The 21,383-nt window shown below is 36.2% G+C and overlaps 2 protein-coding genes across 2 annotated transcripts; one reads left to right on the forward strand and one right to left on the reverse strand.

Moving 5' to 3' along the window:
• Window positions 1-3,616: 3,616 nt before the first annotated feature.
• Window positions 3,617-5,781, forward strand: LOC128189826 (transcription factor HES-2-like). Its single transcript, XM_052861594.1, has 4 exons — window positions 3,617-4,159; window positions 4,517-4,615; window positions 4,753-4,843; window positions 4,976-5,781. Exons 1-4 carry the CDS (start codon window positions 4,094-4,096, stop codon window positions 5,584-5,586), a joined length of 867 nt encoding a protein of 288 aa, XP_052717554.1. The 5' UTR covers window positions 3,617-4,093; the 3' UTR covers window positions 5,587-5,781.
• Window positions 5,782-5,790: 9 nt separating this feature from the next.
• LOC128189825 (complement C3-like) lies at window positions 5,791-21,289 on the reverse strand. Its single transcript, XM_052861593.1, has 39 exons — window positions 21,149-21,289; window positions 19,657-19,820; window positions 18,408-18,605; window positions 18,196-18,266; window positions 17,961-18,092; window positions 17,737-17,779; window positions 17,551-17,641; window positions 17,342-17,441; window positions 16,991-17,227; window positions 16,727-16,909; window positions 16,518-16,628; window positions 16,308-16,373; window positions 16,007-16,207; window positions 15,725-15,874; window positions 15,548-15,622; window positions 15,374-15,470; window positions 15,101-15,292; window positions 14,893-15,010; window positions 14,338-14,566; window positions 14,053-14,247; window positions 13,869-13,965; window positions 13,584-13,688; window positions 13,289-13,480; window positions 13,108-13,183; window positions 12,837-12,993; window positions 12,180-12,254; window positions 11,614-11,803; window positions 10,285-10,487; window positions 9,436-9,597; window positions 9,041-9,219; window positions 8,658-8,843; window positions 8,400-8,487; window positions 8,230-8,298; window positions 8,006-8,111; window positions 7,805-7,894; window positions 7,628-7,720; window positions 7,445-7,528; window positions 7,165-7,303; window positions 5,791-6,038 (listed from the first exon to the last, which is right to left on the reverse strand). The coding sequence occupies exons 1-39, from the start codon at window positions 21,202-21,204 to the stop codon at window positions 5,900-5,902; spliced, it is 5,139 nt and encodes a 1,712-aa protein (XP_052717553.1). The 5' UTR covers window positions 21,205-21,289; the 3' UTR covers window positions 5,791-5,899.
• Between the last annotated feature and the right edge of the window lie 94 nt (window positions 21,290-21,383).

Below are 21,383 nucleotides of genomic sequence, written 5' to 3' on the forward strand. Positions count from 1 at the left end.
CTGCTGTATGATCTTTTGTGATCTTTCAAAAGCTTTCGATAGGGTCTGGCATAAGGGTCTAATTCATAAACTTAAATCGTATGGAGTCTCTGGGCCAATTCTTGAATGGTTTATTAGCTATTTAAGTAATAGAACACAGAAGGTTATGTATAAAAACAAACTCTCTTCCAGCCAATTCATAAATGCAGGTGTTCCCTAGGGCTCTTTTCTTGGCCCATTATTGTTTTTACTCTATGTAAATGATGTGGCTGAAAACATGAGATCAATATGTAGACTTTATGCTGATGATAGTTCATTACAACAGTGTTCAAACAATATTTCTGTCATAGAAGATAATCTTAATTATGATCTTCATGTACTGAAGGAATGGTCAAAGCAATGGCTTCTAGAATTTAATCCACAAAAAACAAAAGTTGTATTCTTTAGTTTTAAAAATGTTGAAAAATTTCCTATTTTGTTGTTTGATGATTGTACCTTGGAATATGTTTCACAACACAAGCATCTAGGAGTATTGTTATCTTCAAATTTAAGTTGGTCTAATCACATAGACATCATTGTTAAAAAAGCTTACAAAAAACTTGGTCTACTTAAAAAACTGTATTTTATAGTATAGAGGTGGTATATATAAAAGATTGAAAAAACTTCGTGACGAGCCCCTGTGCTGTATCTATGTATCATTTATAAGACCACAACTAGAGTATGCTGTTGAAGTTTAGTCTGGATGTACCCAATTTGATATGGATAAGCTTGAAAAGGTTCAACTTTATGCAGCAAGAATAGTTTCAGGTCTTTCAGTCATAGCCTCAAGAAATTCTCTATATTTGGAAACAGGATGGGAACCATTAATAACGAGACGAGACCGCCTTAAATTATCTACTATGTTCAAAATTCATAACAATCTTGTTCCTTCTTATCTAAAAGACATAACTCCTGAAATTAGAAATGTCACTTCCAACTATAATACTAGAAACTCCTCAAACTATTCTTTGCCTAGATGTAGATTAGAAGCTTTTAATAAGTCATTTTTTCCTGACACTATTCGTAAGTGGAATAGTCTGAATAATAATACCAAGGAAGCTACTTCGTTAAATATTTTTAAGAAATCACTACAGAGCAATTATACAAAACCTCCTAAGTATTTTTCTTTTGGTAAAAGATTCTTGAATATCATTCATACGAAATTAAGGCATAATTGTGTTCTCAATTGTGATCTTTATCGGTGTAACATAATAGCCAACCCAATGTGTTCATGTGGAAGTTTAGAAGATGCACATCACTTGTTCTTCGTTTGTGAAAAATATTCATCATTAAGACAATCATTTATGTATAATCTTTTATCACTGAACTTTTTGAATATAATTGATGTACATTTGTTACTTTGGGGTGACAACATTTTTATCTTATGATGAAAACATAAAAATATTTAAAGAAGTTCATACATTTATACAAAAGTGTGGTAGATTTATCTAAGTTTTTAAATTATTTGCATAACTTTCTTATCCATCCTAATTCTAATTCTAGATTTGAAACTAATGATTTATTTGTATTTCATTACATGTTCTATAACTGTTATTAATGTTAACTGGCATTGTATGGCACTGTAATATATTATGTACAAGGAGAGGACATTCTAAGTTTTTGGAACTTGTGTCCAATCCTTTTGGCATTAGTCAATAAAATATGTTCAACACAACACATCGATGACTAAATGCATCGCACTGACAATATCGATAACTAAATGCATCGTACTGACTGACAATATCGATAACTAAATGCATCGTACTGACTGACAATATCGATAAATAAGTGTATCGTACTGACTGACAATATCGATAAATAAATGTATCGTACTGACTGACAATATCGATAGCTGAGGAGGCTGGATGGTCATCAAATAAAATAAATAGGGACTGCCTCAAACTCCTTAATATAATTTTTTTTGGCCATAAACTATATTTAGTGAAGGAAAAATCCATTTATTTAAGGGGGTTCGATGGTCGTGGCCATTTTGAGACTGTATTTATCTTATTTAAAAGAAGAGCCATGTATGAAATATAGGAAATACCCAAATTTAAAAGGCTAAATATAAGGAGGTTTGCTTTATTAAAACATAATTTATAACCATGCAAATCAAAATTGAAGGCAGATCTGATGTTTAGTTTGTTGACCATCCAGCTTCATTCAGAACATTTTCCTATATCTTATACAGAGATCCCCCTATAAACGAAGTAAATACCGCTTAAAATGGCCTAGCAGGTCTGTATCTCCCGATCTGAAAAAATTCCGAACTCACGACCTCTAGAACCTATACGCTTCTGGCAGTGGGCGTCCACTGTTCTAACCACTCGACCATCTAGACATATAACAAAATACAAGTAAATTTTGATCATTTTTCAAGTAATTATCAAATTAAAAATTTTTATTGGAACTCTTTATTACTAGGAGTTACAAAAAAGATTCTCGAGGAACGTGTCGTCTGACCTTAAAATATTGAGTAACCATTGCCATTCATCCAGCTAAGTAAAAGGTTAAGGCGTTTCAAAAAGTTCAAGAAATACTTTGTTGGTTATTCCTCTCTTCCAAAAAATGATACAAGGTGGAGATAACATCTCTAGTCCGTTGTCAAATCCGATCGATATTAATTTCTTTTAAACGAAGGGAAAGGTACAAAGAAAATCGTCACTCTTGTGAATGGGTTGATTAATTGTCATTAAAAATGTATGTTTTAAGGTCTAATAGAGCGTTTATAAATATTGAAATATTACAAAACATGGCAATACAGAATCCAAGAGACACTCCAAGGCTAAGTTGCTGAGTGCTCAATGATCAGTGAGCAACAGAATGACCGAGTCACACGGGACACACAAGACTTGATGGGACAGTGTTCGGGGACGTGTTGTTTATCGGTGTTTTTTGTTGTTGTTGTTGTTTTTTTTATTGGGGGGGGGGGGGGGTCCATATTATCTACCAAACATTGTGTTAAGGATGGAAAACACCTTTTTAAAAATATAACTTATATAACAGAATATGATAAGATTAATTTAAAAAGTCTTACACTAGAAGGTAAAAATTAATAACCTTGGTATTTATTTTAATTAGGCACCTGAATTTGATTTTGATTTAAATATAAATCTAATTGTAATTTAACATACCAGCAGGGCCAAATGTCAACCTTATCTGATAGCCCTATATCAATTTGTTTCGGTTCAATTTAACTGGTAACGGTTTGTCGGGTAGAATTACCGGTTCGTTGAACATCGTAATATCGTTAAGAAAGTGTCATTTCTCAATGACACAGTAAATTTTGTTCAGTTTAGTCTATTTACAAATTGGCATCTATACCTTCGAGTCATTAAATTACATTAAGTAAAGCGGAAATTCTAGTGAGGATCAATTTAGGATATTTCATTTTTTTTTTAACCAAAAAAAAAAAACAAAACCAAAACACCCCCCCCCCCCTCAAAAAAAAAAACCAAAAAAAACAAACAATCAAACTACACATCTAAAAATGTGTCCTGGTATAAATGAATTTTATTGTTGAGTTTATTTAAAGTTATGAGGCAAATACTAATCAATCTAATAATAATAATTATATTAACATGAAAAGGAATCGTAGAAACGAAAATTATAGAAACCATTCTTTAGACAAAACATTTTAATACTTAATATAAATCAATTGTTGATAGAAAATTTACTCATAAACATAGGAAGCCAAAAGTAGAGTTTAAAGATAAGACAGGGTAGCGCTCTAACGCCAATGTTGTTCTAAGAATTAGACGTCGGCGTCCAGAGAATTGTTCAGCCACGCGATCAAGACATCGTTATTGAAGAAACATGGACCATTGACACGGGGTTTGCTTTCACGGTAATTAACACGACAATTAGTACCCATGGCGCATCGTGGACATCGGCACACCCCAGTTAATTACCGACACGGGTCACTTGGTCTGCTTCGAGCATTCTGATTGGTCAACGGGGCTGATTTGCATAGGTTACATTAGGTGACGAAGAGTGATTGGAGGTCATTTATAATTTTGTCTATTAGGAAGTAACAGTATCAACAATTAAGAAGAGAATCACGACTTCACGGGCAATGAAGAAAACTGGTATGAGCGAAAAAATGAAGAAAGAGTCTGAAGTTCACACTCCACTTAGAAAGGTATTTCGTTAATATGAATTTAATAAAAGATGTATCGATCACTCAAAGAAAAATGAATACAAATGCAGTTGTTTTTATTTGGTATAAAATCTTATAAGTTGTTTATCAATTTAAGTTAAAGGTAACAACTTTTATTGATATTCAAATTAATTGGGTAAAGCTGTTTATCAATTGAAAAAGAAAACTAGCATGTTAATAATGATACTAGTCATAAGTAAATATTACAAACTATTATTGATACCATTTCGAAATTATTTTCGAAAACATCTACAGTGATATTATTAATACACGTTGATTTATTATTATTTTCAAATACATTTGTAATCTATAATTTAATTGTTTTTTTTTTCTTTTCAGATAAACAACAAACCCCAGACTGAGAGGAAGAGAAGGGAGAGAATCAACAAATGTCTAGGACAGCTCAAGTGTTTGGTGTTCAGAGCTACAGGCAAAGATGTAAGTCAGAAAACAAGCTTAACTTCTCCCCTTTTTAAACTTCAGGGTGAATTAAAACAAAGATCATTAATTGCGATATTTACATTTCCAAAATTAGGCTGCATCACATATATAAACTGTGTTATTTGTAATTTCAGGAGAAAAAGTATCCCCGGCTTGAGAAGGCGGACATACTGGAGATGGCTGTCAATCATCTGTACGCCATGAACGCCAAAGATAGCAAGCAAGGTAAGCTCAATTAAGGCCTCTTCAATAACACTTTTTCCTAATCAAAATTTTATTATTTAATGTTCAACATTTTAATTCTTTATTCTTCTGAAAAGATGTAGCGTTTTAATGATTTCTCTTATTGATTGACAGGTACGGAGGAAGCAGACGACAGGTACCGCGAGGGCTACAGTCGCTGTATCGGCGAGGTTCTACAGTGTCTCCGATTCGAGCGAGGAATTGATGTCGTCACCAAAACCAACCTCATCAATCACCTGACAGTGTCCCTCTCTCATCTTGCCTCCACCAACCAACAGACGGGTTACATCAACCAGGCGTTCGAAGTCAGTGTGCACGATGACAGTTCCTCCCCCTCCGCATCAGGAAAGCCCCTGCATCCCAGCAATGTCCCATGCAGCGAAGGTGTTCAGGAAGTGCCAGTTTCCGTACAGCCGAAGTGTGCCGAGGCTCTCTACCAAGACCACAACATCTATATGGACTTCTACACCGCACCGCTTGACGTCCGCCGTGCTGAACTCAACCCCGCCTACACCGAGCGCATGCCGTGTGACTACCAGCCGCCTTGTTCTCCATTCCACTCCGACTTCGGTGTTCCTCTCCACACTTCCACTCCCATGGCGAAGAAGAGACTCCGTGTTATCCCCGACTTCCCCGCCTTGGAGGACATCAACCTTAGTGACTGTGTGGCGACTTCCTCTTCCTCCGACAGCGGAAGTTCAGCCGGACCATGGCGTCCATGGTAACCGTTTGGACTAGTGCTTTATCAGGATGCAGTGCAACAAATCGATGCCAATAATAAATCACCGTGTAATGCCAAACATGGATTACCATGTGATGCCAAACTTGTTAATGTGATGTGAATAGTACTATTTTGTTATTGTTGTTTCTCATTGGTCTATTTCATTTATAGAATAAAATGTTATTGATTAAAACACAAAAACTTATTACAATGTATTATTTATTTCATACAGAAAACACAATTTTATGAAAGAAAATCTTATTTTATCAAGTTCAACAGTGGACATACATTCTGCTTTTAGCGCCACTACTGTGTTACTAACAACCTCTAGTCCTGATGTAGCGCTCCAGACGCCACAAATATCGACCCCAGTAGCGCAGAACTGAACTGCTGCCATATTCAGTTCTTGTGTAATCCTTAAAAATAGCAGTTTCTCCTTGTAAATAGTACCGATATCTGCAAATAAAATTAATGTAAATAAAAGCACGTTTTAAACAGCCAATGCGAAAAATTAAGAAGGTTTGACAGCCGTTGCCATTTTATTAAATTATTTTAAACTCAATAAAAAGAAGAGTACGAATAAAGAAAAATGTTCACTTTTAAAGCTTACCGGTATATACATTGTATTAGGATTGTTATTATATAATATCAGTTTATGGCAATAAAACTCAATGTTGGTTTTTCAATTTTAGTTAAGCAGTAACGTAGTTAATGTTTACCGGTTACTTTCTATGACAGTTTTCTGTTGTAAAAAGGATTTAAATTATTTAAACGATTTTTAATAATATTTATCATTAAATTACATCGTATGTTCATCCATTTTTTATAAGCATGGAATGGATTTTTAGAGGGGGTGGGATATAATGAAAAAAAATTAGATGATGGCAGGGAAATCTGTAGTTTTACTATCCTGGCACGTGATTGTCTAGAGCCAATTAGACGTCGCGTTTCATATTAAGGTATAAATGATGACATAATGACGATCATTTCATTCCGAATCAAGACTGTCATATACATTTAGAAATTGGTCCCTGTTGCTTATTAATAAGTATCAGTAGTTGTAAATATATTTTCTGATCGGTATTATTAATTATATGCTGCAAATTTATAAAAATTGTGTTCTGAGATGATTACCCGACATTACTGACACTTTGAAGTCACATGACCCAAAATGGAGAAAATGATTCGAAAGTGGGGAAACCATGCCTTGTTGAAATGCCTCTGTAAATATTGTTTCCGGGAATTTATTTTCAAAAACAAAATGAATGCTTAATAACTCACAAAATGTACTTTTAATATACATATAGTATAAAATTTAAATAGAACAGCTTTGCAAAACATATCAGAAACAGTCTGACGTGACCCGGAATTGGCGACTTCACTGTATATAACGCAACATCTAATTGGCTCTAGATCTAAATTGGCAATAAAACTTTAGATTTCCCTGTCATCATCATATTTTGACGACCCTTTATCAATACAGAAAATTATATGTGGCCAAAAACAAAACAAAACAAAAGACAACGACCGTTGTAATTAAAAAAATATTTTATCCAATGATTTCGGCATCAGGTAAGCTTACCTTAGATGGCCCCTCTGATCGGTGTAAACAATGCTTTTCTTGCCATATACGAAAAAATAATGATCTACTTCGAAATCTGTTTCACATCGGATATTAACCCAAAATTCGATTTCATCATTCACCTGGATATTGCCCTTTCCTGAAAGAAAAGCAATTAATATTCCTCAATATCTTCCTGTATCAAAGGTTATTATAATAATAGCATAACTAGCGGACAAAATACAATGATTAATATAACGGTTTTACGTCATACGCGATCGCTGCTTCCGGTTCTCTTTACCTGGTTTGATGACCGATCTGACAGTGGCTGAGAACACCAGGTGATTTCCGGACGCTACAACATTGGTCACTTCTACCCGGACCACTGCAGTAACACAATACCAAGGCTATGTTAGTTTTATACTTGAATCTAACATTTGGATATCGAACTTTATATTAATTAGCTAAAAACTATGGCACTGACCGTAATCATACAGATTACACGTCCGTTGGTAGAGCTGTGTCCTGGAGATTTGGTTGTACCGTAGTTTAGCATCCCATGATTCTGCACACGAATCTAAATAATGCAATAATACAAGATTATAAATCGGTTTATTTGAAAGCGAAATCTTATTCTTGATCAAAAACCTGTTATACATACCTTCAATACAAGTGCAGTTACCCTTACTGCAAAAGATATCTAGTTCCGCCACTTCGTATATAAGACTGTAAAACTTTACACATCTTTCATCTGTGTTGATAACAAATGTATTGTTTAATAACTATATAATGTATATTAGTGGAGAGAGAGAGAGAGAGAGAGAGAGAGAGAGAGAGAGAGAGAGAGAGAGAGAGAGAGCACCTTCTTGATAGTAGTCATAAACTTCTATTTTAGCGGACTGTAAGTTCTCGACATCGAATTCTTTGACCACACGGAACTGAAGACAAAGGTCATCCATACTGGGTATCTACACCGGAACAACATTAAAACAAACAAAAACACAATAAAATCAGTCGTGCAATGAGCATGCATAATGTTAAGAAATAACACGTCATGAAAATCTTCTTCCTCTGGTGAAATCTTACATTATCTAGATAGAGCGTGACGGATCTCTTGGACACCTCGTAATTGTCTGCAATTCCGCTTGATTTTAACTGGAAAAATTAAAGTTTTATTTCTAAAAATGAGAATTAACGAACAATGCAAATTCTTTCAAAATAATGAGAATTACCCCAAGAGAAACTATACTTCATACCTTATCCAGATCGCCCTGGACGACCCGAAACCCTGTCGGTAGCCCGACATCAACCACGGGCATGTCTAGCTGTCGAAATCCTAAGTAACTACAGAAAAAGTATGTAGAATATTTGATGTAAATGTTTAAAATTGTAATTGAGAAAAAATTGAAATTTTACTATTACAACATACAACCGTGTTTAAATTAAATTTAAAATTATTACTAAAAATGACATATTCCACTTGCATACTAGAATTTGTACAAACTATAATTCACCTGACGCAGATTTCCAGACAGACCATTCGTTTGCTTGTCTGTTGTCCGACGGTATATCTCCGGGAGCGGTGGTTGGACAATCCCCGAATTCTAGGAGCCAAGTCCGGAACGCTATATTTGTCGGAAACTTCCGGGAACGAATCGGGATCAATCGGCGTACAATATCCACAGACATCACAATGAAGGCTGACCAAATACAAAACGCATACCTTACACTCTTCCTTCGATCATGCATATTTACTGAAACTGAAACTGGTTAGAATGACATTGTGCATAGTAATAACAAAACCATGTAATGATCATTGATTACAAAAATTGAATCATTTTGTGACAAAATCAGGGTGTACGTATGTTTAATTATAGAAACAGATTTGAATACTGACTCCTCAGGAGTGAAGCCCTGTTCCCGCAGTCGGTCTAACTTGACTGGTTTGTCGAACACCTCCACGATGAATTTACACAAGTCGTTTTCCGTCACGTTAACGTTATACCGAACATCAACGTCCATCCTGGCGACTCCACTCCCACGGGAGACCACGCCCAATTTGCCATTAACCGGAACCTATTAGTCAAAAACAACATTTCTTTCCAGTGTACAGACAACAACTCTAACGAGACTTCTTAAAACAATTTTTTATAATAAGACATGTAACATTGCACATACGTATATTTAGGTACACACACTGTATACATACCAGGCCATGTACATTATATTGTATATTTTCCATAGCTATGTAGATTGTGTACCTTGTATTTGTATAGATACCGGAATACGTACATTGTCGACGGACTTCTGGACCGCCGCGTCCCCCTGTGTCAACACGAGTTGCCGTTGGAACTGTGCGTTGGTGGAGCTAGAGAGGGAGATGTTGAGGTTGATGTCGCGGGCAAAGGTCCGGATATTGTACACGGAGAGAGCATGGAGAGCCACCACGGTGTCCTGAAACACAATATCTTATAATATATTGTATAACAGACCAAGGTAACACTTTAACAACAAGATCTGTTTTTGTCTACAAACGTTGAATCCAACGAAATTCACCATCCCTTCAAATAAAAAGAAGGAATACACCCTCTTCTAAACAAAGCTATATTATAACTCTGTCCCAAAATATTTTGGATTCACATTTGGCTTAATTGCTTGATATTTATAAATACCTCAGGATTCAAACGATGTTTAATCAAAAGTATGAAAAATTTCCAAGACTTCTCATTCAAAACGCCCCTGTTAGCTTATCAGGTTTCAATACAATGCTAAAAAATGTGATGTCTACGGAGATTTTGTATTGCAGCAAGCCCGGATGATAACGTTGAAATATAGCGCGATGTATTCCGAGTGTATTCCGAATGGAGAAAAGATGTAAACATTCCCCATTATAAATCTCCGTAAGGAATCTGTTTTCGTTCCTGTGAATTTCCCGAGTGAAACATGATAATGTGTCAATGAAATTATCTTGGAAAATATCCCTTTCAACTATTTCAATTGCACTTCTTTCACAAGTAAGTGTATTTTTATTAAAAATCGTCCAAATGTGCTGCATAAATATCTTGGGACAGACTATAGTGACAGATGGGTATACTCTTGCGAAAATAACTGTCACTTCAGTGTCTTAATCTGCAGGTTCACCTGGGTAGAGACGAATTCCTTGGACGATTGCCGTTTGTCAAGCAACCACTCTACAATGTTTTTACTGTAGTCTAAGTCATTTAACTGTAATTGGGCAAGAAGAGCATATGACGTCACTTCCACATTGATGGCGGGAGAGTTTCTGCGGTACCATGGAGACGTTTCACCAACACTCTCAATTTCCTCCTCCCAGTACCTATAACCTGGAAGTATATGAAGTTAGACATATAACAATATTACTCTTCTAAATCACTTACAATTTAACTCACTAATAAGATTGATAAACCTCTCTCTCTCTCTCTCTCTCTCTCTCTCTCTCTCTCTCTCTCTCTCTCTCTCTCTCTCTCTCTCTCTCTCTCTCTCAGAGCGCACCACTTTAACAGTGAGTATTGCATGCAACTGAATTAAAGCTGAACACCGCTCGTAAATAGGCACCGTCACACAGATACCTGGTATATAAACTTCGATTCCGTTACACCCAATTGCACACCTGAAACTCGTGGCCGACGTATGGTATTCCTTTCGTGGTCTTTCGATTTTATGCATTTATTTCTTATTCTATGTGCATATTCTGTTTGTAAATAATGCATTGACCAACTTATTTGATATTAGTATTCTCCTGGCTTGAAAAAAAAATGCGTAAAATTTGATAATTTCATCGCGACCGAGTAACACGGCGAGTCAAGGTGTACGTCCACACAGGTGAGGCCTCTACAGCGAAGTACTTTGGACTGTTTAGCCGTCCGTGCCTTATATAGGGGTTGTAGGGAAATCAGTGATGAAAGAGAAATATGGCGGATAGTGCCTATTTACGAGCGGTGTTCAGCTTTAACCGTGGATTTAAAAAAATGTACACTGGGTTAAATTTTAAAGCATATAAAACATTCTGTCAAAAACAAAAGTATCTCCTCTCTGTTAAAAAAAAAATACTGTTCTGCCGTAACAGCGACTGCACAGCCACTGCCGTGACCAGGATTCGAACCTGGGTTGTCGCTGCCACAACGCGAAGTACTAACCACTATACGATCACGGCTATATGAACAGATGTACTAACTTTAAAAGCCAAAGAAAACTTTCAAGATTAAAAGGTAACTGTAAAGAGGCGGTGCCAAGTTAAGTAGGCCCTCTTATCGCGTTGAACATACTTCTTGATAGACCCCTTATCGTATATTGGAACTTGTCATTTTCTCGTGCTTGAATAAAGTTGCAATGTATATCTATATAGTAAGGAGAGCTTTTAATAACACACCTGATCTAAACCTTACATTCCTTTAGTTACCATGCAATCATTTCAGACAAATGAATGTCTAAAAGAACATAGAGAGCTACCATTAAATCCAGTGGAAGCAAATAATTTGTTCTTTGCCTGCAGTTTCAATAGTTGGTTGGCCGTGCGCACTCTGTTACTGTTTGACAGGGCGAGGGCATATGTAGTTATGGCGAGGGAGTAAGGTCTCCTGGCGTAAAATAGATTCGTCTCCAGGTAACTCACGGCTCTCTGTATGTCCAAGACAGCTTCCTGAGAAAATTAGCGGGAGGAGGAAAAAAATAGTCTTAGGATTTGCACCATGAATGAAAATTAAATACCGTGGGAATTCCAGGTTTAAATATCTACATGTATAATTTATGCGAGCTTATCGATGCATAATGCGATCAATGGTGTTTACCTTAATGAATATTTATTTTGATTCAAGGTTAACAATAAACACGTTGTATGATAGTTGAGAGAATAAATAAAAAGGTAGACCCGTGAAATGCTCCGAAAAAAACCCTGGCTAAAATACATAAATGCAAATTATCTTAAAGTATCTACTCTATAATATATGACATTTTAAATTTTTATCCAATATTTGTTAAAAAAAATTTCAGATTATTGTGAATTTAAAAATACCTACCACTGGTTTACAAGCACATTCCTTGATGGAAATTAAAATGTAGGCAGTCCTTGAGATATCACCCACATTGCCTCCCTACAATTACATTTATACACTGTACCAGTTTGACGCACAGATGCTGGAGTATAGGACCGTGCCCCCCACCCTGATTTTAACCCCGGGGTAGTTGACTTTTTCAAAATATAAATTCCTTTAAAGTCGTGTAGACAGCATGTCCCATTTTAAATATATAAAAATAAACGAAAAAATGAACGATTAATGTACCCCCCCCCCCCCCCCGCCGCATATAAAGGTTGGGGTTGTTTTAAATAAATCGTTTAGTTTCAATCAATTTTCAGATATTTAATATGGAACATGTTGTGTACATGACCTAAAAGGAATATCTATAAGAAAGCGTAATTACCCGGGCGTCTAAATTCGGGGTGGGGATGGGGATGTCCGCGCCCGTGGTTTGACGTTGAAAAAGTTTATGTTATCCTATCAAATATCTCCATTTTATTCTTTTTTTGATTTATTCCGGAATGTGGACTAGAAAACAATGCATCAAAAATGAGCAATTTCAAGAGAAAAAAAATTATTGTTCAAAGTATAGATTCCAATCGAACCGCACACTTTTGTATTTGAAATGGTAAAGCATACGATGGGCCTTGAACATACCAGCATCTCCTTGTGATAAATAGGAGACTCATCATCGAACGCACCGTCCGGTCGCTGCTTGGACAGGATATACCGGACCCCGGAGCACATAATCTGCTCATCTACGTGGTGGTATTTCTGAGCTTCACAAAGCACCCTGAGCACGAATGCGGTCAACCTACAGTATGTCAAACATCAAAAAATAAATTTGTAGGTAGACAACTTTGAAAAATTATATACTTATGTATAAATCAAATGATTTTTTGGTAAATTTGTACAAATACGCACATACCACGTACTTGATGGTTTATGGGGCCATATTCCAAATGATCCGTCAGTTTTTCTAAAACGGAGTAACTTCTGAATGCCTTGTAAAAAGTTAAATTATTTTAGCCTTATTGTAAAAATAAAGTATTATTTCACTGAAATTACTAAGGGGAAACTAATTCATTCCATGCATGAATAACACTAACCTCTACTTAACAGGCGCTGGCCACGCTGTTTGTGGACATCTTGAATTTGGTTCGTTCCGTGTAGATATTTCAGAGCGTACACAATTGGCGCCAAAATGATCATCGTCTGCTCTCCACATCCGTGTGGAATTCGATTTAACATTTGATCCACGTCGTCAATGACGGTCAGTACAACCGAATCCATAATGTTACCTTTGAAGAAAAAAAAGATAGAAAGAAAATTGGTAGTATAAATGATTGTGTTCAAATTCGAAAATTCAGATGTCTCGAGATGGACTGTTTGGACCTCATGTACCCGTAGCGGCCGCCTGGCATTGCTCAGTTCCGGGAATGGTTTCTTCGGGAAGGACAAGATCAACGTCAGTCTCCTGAAGTCCGAGGGTCGTTTGTGGATGCGATACTACAATATTAGCGAGATTTAGGAAGAAAACAACCTACATGTAACAGGCGATTGCAAATGTGGAAATGTTTATACGTAGTGGAAAGAATTGCAAAATCAATCATTAAAACGCAAACAGCCGCTACAAAAAATCATTCACTCCTGTTAAAATTGCCTAAACCCAAGCCACCACTGACTTACTATTGACCCGCAGATCACCCCTCGAATTCTGCCTCCCTTTCTGCATATGGGGATCAACCCAAAATGAAACAGTCTTCCTTTCTTCTTTACCCTCGTTCTGTTCGAGAAATAAGTTCAGTAACAAATACACGTACGACGTAGTGCAGTAATAAACGTATGTTTTTAAACTGTCCGCTATACTTACGATCACATTGACCATTTTGCGGACCCAATCACCTACGCCGACGGATCTAACGACGATTTCTATTGGATGTTTCCCGGCGCGCAAAGGAACTATGGGGAATCTCACTGTTTCTGCGTCATTTGGATTTACTCTGACGGATATTGTACTGGTTTTAGATGAACAGATCGCTTCCATTGTATTCATGTAGATGCGACACTAAATTTTACGTAAAAAAGATGAAAATAAACGACACTCAAACATTTCAAGAAGTATATGCAATATGAGTTCTTTCTTTAACTGGCTTACCGGTAGTGTGGTGTTTCGATAGTTGTATATGGTGGCGCGAATCTCCGTTTGTTCCATTCTGACAATGCTGTATGGAAGATCCACATCTACAAAGAAATCTTGGTACACCAGAATTTCTGCGCTGTCTGCTATACAGAGACCATCAGCAGACGACAAGGACACTGCCTGTATCACGTGAGTTGTGATAGAATGGGGCACATGCAGGAACTCCGAGTGGTTACCATTCGAGCTACAATATAATCGAACGGTTAACTTTATTATGTTTTCGGTTCGATAGAAAATGATTGTTAAAGATTTATGTTGCATTATGTCTTTAAATTACAAAACGTTCATGTAACAACTATGCATTTGAATAATCATTTAAATCAGTTTATATTAAAAAAAAACAACAAACCAAAATCATATTAATGATGTACATTGATCTAAAAATATTTATACAAGATATATTAGAAAATACTAAATCCAGGAACAGGGGCCAACGAATAATGAATAACAGTACATAAGAGTAACAATGCCCGTGTATGCTTAATACACTGTACACTTGTTGACACGTACTCCAAAATGGCCTCCTCAAATAGCCAAGATTCTGGGAAATAGGACCTCATTTGTAGTTGTGGTGAAGTATCAATGTCTCGGAACGTATATTCTCTTGCCCCCTCATTTCCAGTCCTTCCTTAGATGAAAAAATATGACAGTAATAATTTCAACTGACATATTCGGTTAAAATCTTTTACGGACATTTTATGAATTTTGAATCGACAACCTGAGTATTGAGGTCCGTATGGAAGATAGCGTTTACAGCATTTGTAAAAAACTTTGGAGCACCCTGTACTTCCGGTCAAATTGAAGACGCTCTTTCCTTCTTCAAAACACTCTCCTTCTTCTGTAACGTTTCGTCCGAACAGATCACCCGCTACACAGCAGGGATGGTTGTCGATTATTCTTGTCAACTCATCTGTAATAATTAAACTGTTATACACATTTGGCCAAAAGTAGTAATTTTGAAGAAATCATTAGAGTCAGTAAAACAGAGTACCGGAAGAACGCCTTTTTCTAGATATTCGGTTACACCCCGTGTCATCTCGCCGTGATACCCGGATGTTGGTGTTAGAAATAACAGTTAACCCAGAATCCTGCAAATTAGTCAAAAGCGATTAAAAGTTAAACAGAAAAACATCGTTTATTGAAAAGCAATGTCCCCGAGGCATACCTGAAATATTTGATTAGAGCTGCGACCTCCCCCATTTCCACAGCCTGTATGATGTTTGAAGTACTCTTCAAAAAGCTGTTTAATAACCACAAAATATCATGTAATGATTTAATTATTGCACAAAAAGCCATAGAAATTTGACCTGTCGTTGATTTTTGTAAATGAGCCATTTTGTACCAAGTTTTTGGTCAGGAGCCCCTTGTTGTTTAATAGATACACAGCTTTGTCCACGGCCACAAACCCCACAGTGGACCCCGGAGCGCCTGACACTCTAAGAATAGAGGACCCCCCAGGAAGGACTGTGTCATCGTCCACATTCGTGGTCAGCTAGCAAAATAGAAAACACCTGCATTCAAACTTTGACCAAATAAAATCGGAATATGATTTAACAAAATCAATGCAAAATCGGAAAGAAATTCTAATCTTCTTTCTGGACTAATGCAAAATCTTTTGCTTTACATCTTTAGTTTTACACATGGCTTCAACGTTCAATTCCACAGAATCTGAGACAATTTCTTCCCCAGTTGACGTTTGCTTAATAAAATATGCAAGTAATCTGCACTTTGGAGCCATGGCAGATTGAATCGGAATGATGACAGCGTGTCTGCCACCGTGTACTGTGACTGAAGCAGACGACAGTATCTTGCCCTGCGCCAACACCTAGAAAACCACAGGACAAGAGTTAGAGAGCAAGAAAGTGCAACAAAAATATAGTAAAGAGGGCTGATCTACGTTCATGTACTTATGGAAGGTACTTTACCATGCAAGTGATGTTACTGGAGTAAGTTTCACTCGTGAAGAGGTTCACTTGAATATTGTCCCCATTCTAAAAGACAAGATGTATATGCAAGTGTTTAGAAAAAGCGAAAGGAAATGAAGTAGTTTACGGTAACGCAGATTCTTGTATGAGTGTATATGTTTTATAAGTCACTGAGTTGAATTTATTTGCTAGTATCTATGAATTCATCACCTTTGTAGCTTGTATACCAATGAACGCTCGGGACGTGGTTCTCATGGCCGAAATGTCTACGGTTAAACTCGCTTGTTGGGTAGGCAGAAACCGTAAATCTGTTGTTTGTATCTGTGGACAAAGAGGGTAAAACCTATAACATATATTTTCTTTTTTAAAATGATTATTAATAAATAAACTATCATATATGTAAGTAATATTAAGAATACTCTGAACTGTATTCTATCGTCTAGCGCCCTCGTGCTGAGATTGTAAGTAAATCGGCCGGTATCGTCTGTCTGTAGTCGATGCAAGGGACTCTCCTCGGATATACCATATCTTGAAGTTGTTGTAATGGCCAATGAAAATGGAATACGTTTGGCCTCATGACGGTTGACCCAGATTGTTTGTATCTGTGTGCAAAGAAGTAGTAATTTATTTTGTACAGCTCCTCAATAGGAAAAAAATCTAGTTCGAGTTTCCAGGAAACTTACATGCAGTTCATGATTTAGACCGGGCTTAAAGTAAAATCTTGTCTCATCAACAGCGATTCTAATTGGTCGCAGTGCAAAAGCAATCGACCAATCAAAAGCTTTCTCTTTATGCCCCGACGCTTGGTCCATCACTTCCGCTTCGATATGTAACCTAGCCCCATCAGGAAACCAGTACTGGTGCAAACTTTGGGAAACGTCATCCATGCTAACGTTAAAAACAGCTTGTCCAGATGATAACTAGAAAATGGGAAAAGGTGAAAGACAATGCTCTTTTTTTGCAATTATAGAAATATGTACATTTATATCTCTCCTTTTTTGAAGTAACAGCATTAAACATTTTATCTACGTTACCATTTCGTTTAGTCTGAACTGGCATAGCTCATAACGTCCATCCACTTGTACCCCGAGGGAAACAAACGCCTGCCCCCGGACCATCTTACCATAGACATATCTGCATAGAACAAAAATATATAATAAGTGTGACGATATCACTTTTCATCGTGTCTAAATGAAAGATGCGCTATTAAAGGTACACATATGTACACATGCTGCATATTTACTTTGATTTTACGGTTATAACGAATTTATCAGTTGTTGGTAAAATGATTTCTGTACTTCCAACGTCAATTTCAACCGAGAAGCGTGGCAGCACTGAAATACGAGGGAAAATATCACTAATATACGGAAAACATAAAACAGGACATTTAGAAGTTTATATTACGACAAAGTATACAATTAATCGTTACCATATTCTTTTACTTCAAAAACAGTCTTCGTCTTTACCGCGGTCTGAAATACAGGTCAATATGCTGATACTAGTAGTTGTATTTGATATAACATTATTTTTGCTTATCATTACTGTAAGTTGTAGATGATACGATGTGAATTTATATAATATTCATAACATACTGCGTTGTAAGGTGTTTGTAAAACTTTGTTTCTATTTTATTTCAAATTTATCTTAAGTTACATTATCGGCATATGATGCTTCCACGGTCCAATTGTTTCCAATGAATGGAATGTCCGGTAACTCAAACGTATGGGCAACGAAACGCCGGGACCACGTGGAGTTCCATCGCTGTACTATGATACCTTGGGGATTCTTCAACACAAAACGAAGAATTTACGTTAGTATTAATGTACATATATTTGTAATGCAAAACATCGTTCCTAGTTGTCTAACACAAGATTAACAACAAAAATACCTTTACGTCTATCAGAACAGGTTTTGAACTAGGCAAGCGATCCTCATTCATTGGAATTACTCGAATCTTAACTACAAAGTATATAAAAATTAAAAATTAATTTGTATTGTAATCAATGTGCAACTTTACAAAAACCTAAGGCACCTTTTTTAAAAAAAACGACTTAAACATATTGAGATAAAATTATGACTCTATTTGTAATTTGTCCATACTTTCTTGGTCAGGTGTGTAAATTGGTTTGTCCGTCTGAATGAAAATGAACCCAGACTCTCTGCTTATAAGCACCACTGACTCTTTGGAAAGGACCATTCGAGGGTCGCTAGAGGTCGCCACAAGATACGCGTGCTCTACGTCATCACTATGGCCACCAAGCTTGGTGCTGTCGATTCTTAGGGTTACGTTATTTATACCTTTTAAAACATATCAGAAACTGTATGAGTGAATTGAGTTGCGACAGATAATGAGTTGAATTATTTTTTGTTTAAATACATAATGTAGAAATATACAAATAACATATTGACGCGGATTTTTTTTTATTAAACAGTGAGTTAATGCATGTTCATCAAACAAATTCGTTTGCAATAAAAAAGAACCCCCCCCCCCCCCAAAAAAAAAACCAAAATACGAATGATACATTTTTTTTTACACTTTATAGTAAAATGAGAGTTATTTTAATTAATCAACGAAATCGAGTCTTTCTTGGTTCATAGAAGTATAACTGATGCTGGAATGCTGGAAAAGTGCATACATCATTGATTTACGTTATTTCTATTTTTGTCTTCAATGATCTCAACCTCTTTATTCCACATGAATAAAGGAAAAAAAATCATTATATTAATATACTTTTAAAAATTCTTCCCTTTCGGAGAATCAAAGTGTCATCTTAACAAATTAAGGACGAGAATATTACATGCTTTAGAACCTGTGCTCATATATAAATAGTGCCTGTTTGGGAGGGTAACAGTTGAAATTGACACCCCGAGAAAACCATTGTCAACCGACGCAAAGCGGAGGTTGACAATGGTTTTCGAGGGGTGTCAATTTCAACTGTTATCCTCCCAAACAGGCACTATTTATTTTGTTATACTGAATGTCTTTTTTAAAATTTTTAAGAAAATTTTACTGCTTTTATATAGGAATAACGTGAATTCTACAGCGAACCGTACGCGCATAATTTTCGCGCATGTAACATTTGTTAATGTTACCCGTTGCCAAGTGCGTTGCTAACGCTGAGGGTAACAGTAAATATTATTAACTGCGTCTTAACCAATCAGATTTCAGTATTTAACATGAAAGTATAACAATAAACTTTGGCACATCTCTATATTTGGTCTCTAGCTTGTAAAGTTGTTAGCTTGAATGTAAATATCCTAAAGTATTCAAAATAATTTGACCTATCTCCTATTTACATGATAATAAATGGAAGTTTATCTATTCCATATAATCAATTAATTGAGCCACCTCTGGATCCACTGAAGCCGACACTGTGATACGTGCTCTCTCTATTGGGGTACTGTTGTAAAGACAGCTGCATAAGTACATCATCCACATCCCTCAAATCCACACAAACCGTGACGTCATTATCCACACGGAAAACATCCGGTGCCGTGATGACGTATGTTGGGCTTCAAAATTACATGCGAACAAAATTCAGTGTAGAACAGTGTACGTAGCCTATGGCTCAGAAAGCTATTATACGAGTTAATTTCAGCAATAGTCCCCAATCTCAACAATCTATTCCTTTTGAGTCTGAGATTTTTTTAAAAAGGTCATTTTTTTGTCCCATAGGTTTAAATTAGAATTCTCTCATAATCATAAAATATTTTATATCAAACCCTTAGTTGTCAAAGTCTTGGGAACCCTATACTATCTCTTAACGAGGCCGAATATAGTTCGAGTACGCACGACTGCACATCTTTTTATATTCAAGCAGCCCGTAGGTGCAAAGTTATAACTTTCTTCTGAATTGTGATTAATCCAATGGCGCAAATGACGTAGTTTGGGGAGCAACTTGGAAGTTGAAATAAATGGTCCGAGAGTGATAAACTCTATCATAAAGCCCTTGGGGCTTTCTTGGATTTGATCACGTTCCAACCAAAATATTAAAAAAAAGACACATTATTCCTTATATGGAGTAGATGACGATGCAGTTAGCAAATTTGAATAGGGAAACTTTTCAAATAAATGAAAATAATTGTACAATTGGCACTGTAATTAAAAAAAATCACATGTATTAAAAAAAACATCATTTGTAGATATTTCAGCTAACGGGAAACAGTGACCTTCAATCTGCACATAAATCCAAAGCGGAGGGCAAATGCATAATTTCTCTGCATTTTTATAGGGTGTCAGTAGAGACTACATGATTACTGCAAATCTTTAATGTTTTATGTCTGTCCAGATAAACAAGAGGCCATATCTTTTAATTCCTACAAAAATCGTACAAACCAACAGAAATGCACGCATGGCTAGTGTGTACAATACTGCAGAGCCACGCCCCAAATTGTACCGGCTGTGTGGAACTGTCGTTGCAAAATAATGCTAGACAGATCATTTCCTTCCTTATGATAAACCGTGAACACCAATTCCAAGTGAACATGAAATAGTATTCCACAACAAATATCAAAAGCAGGTTTCCAATTTTACATGAAATCTGTATTATGCTTGTTACAAGTTTCCATATTTGATATCTTTTCTTTTCCTTACAGATTCTCTCTCTCTCTCTCTCTCTCTCTCTCTCTCTCTCTCTCTCTCTCTCTCTCTCTCTCTCTCTCTCTCTCTCTCTTTTACATTGTCATTTTCAACATATCTACATTTGCATTTTACTTGGTGTATATTGAAACATAGTTTTTGAAAAAAAACAACTACCTAAATAACGCCCTCCCCGACCATTGTAATTGTTTGAAACAGTACCATTAATGATTAATGATCAGTGATTAATGTAAAATCTTACCTGCTTCTCACATGGAAGATGGGCAATATCGCAGAAAAGAAGATTTTAACTAACATGTTAGATGAAATAAAAGCCAAAATCTACGGCTTCACCATACATCTTACATGCACACTCCTTACATTGCTCTAACTATTGATAAGATGTTCGTGCTAAAAATAAGTTTGTTTACACCAAATTTACTCTGCAATTTATTCATTTGGATTGCAATAAACCAGATGCTTCTGGGTTATTTTTT

Source organism: Crassostrea angulata, chromosome 6 (genome assembly GCF_025612915.1).
Source record: "Crassostrea angulata isolate pt1a10 chromosome 6, ASM2561291v2, whole genome shotgun sequence".
NCBI classification, from domain to species: Eukaryota; Metazoa; Mollusca; class Bivalvia; order Ostreida; family Ostreidae; genus Magallana; species Magallana angulata.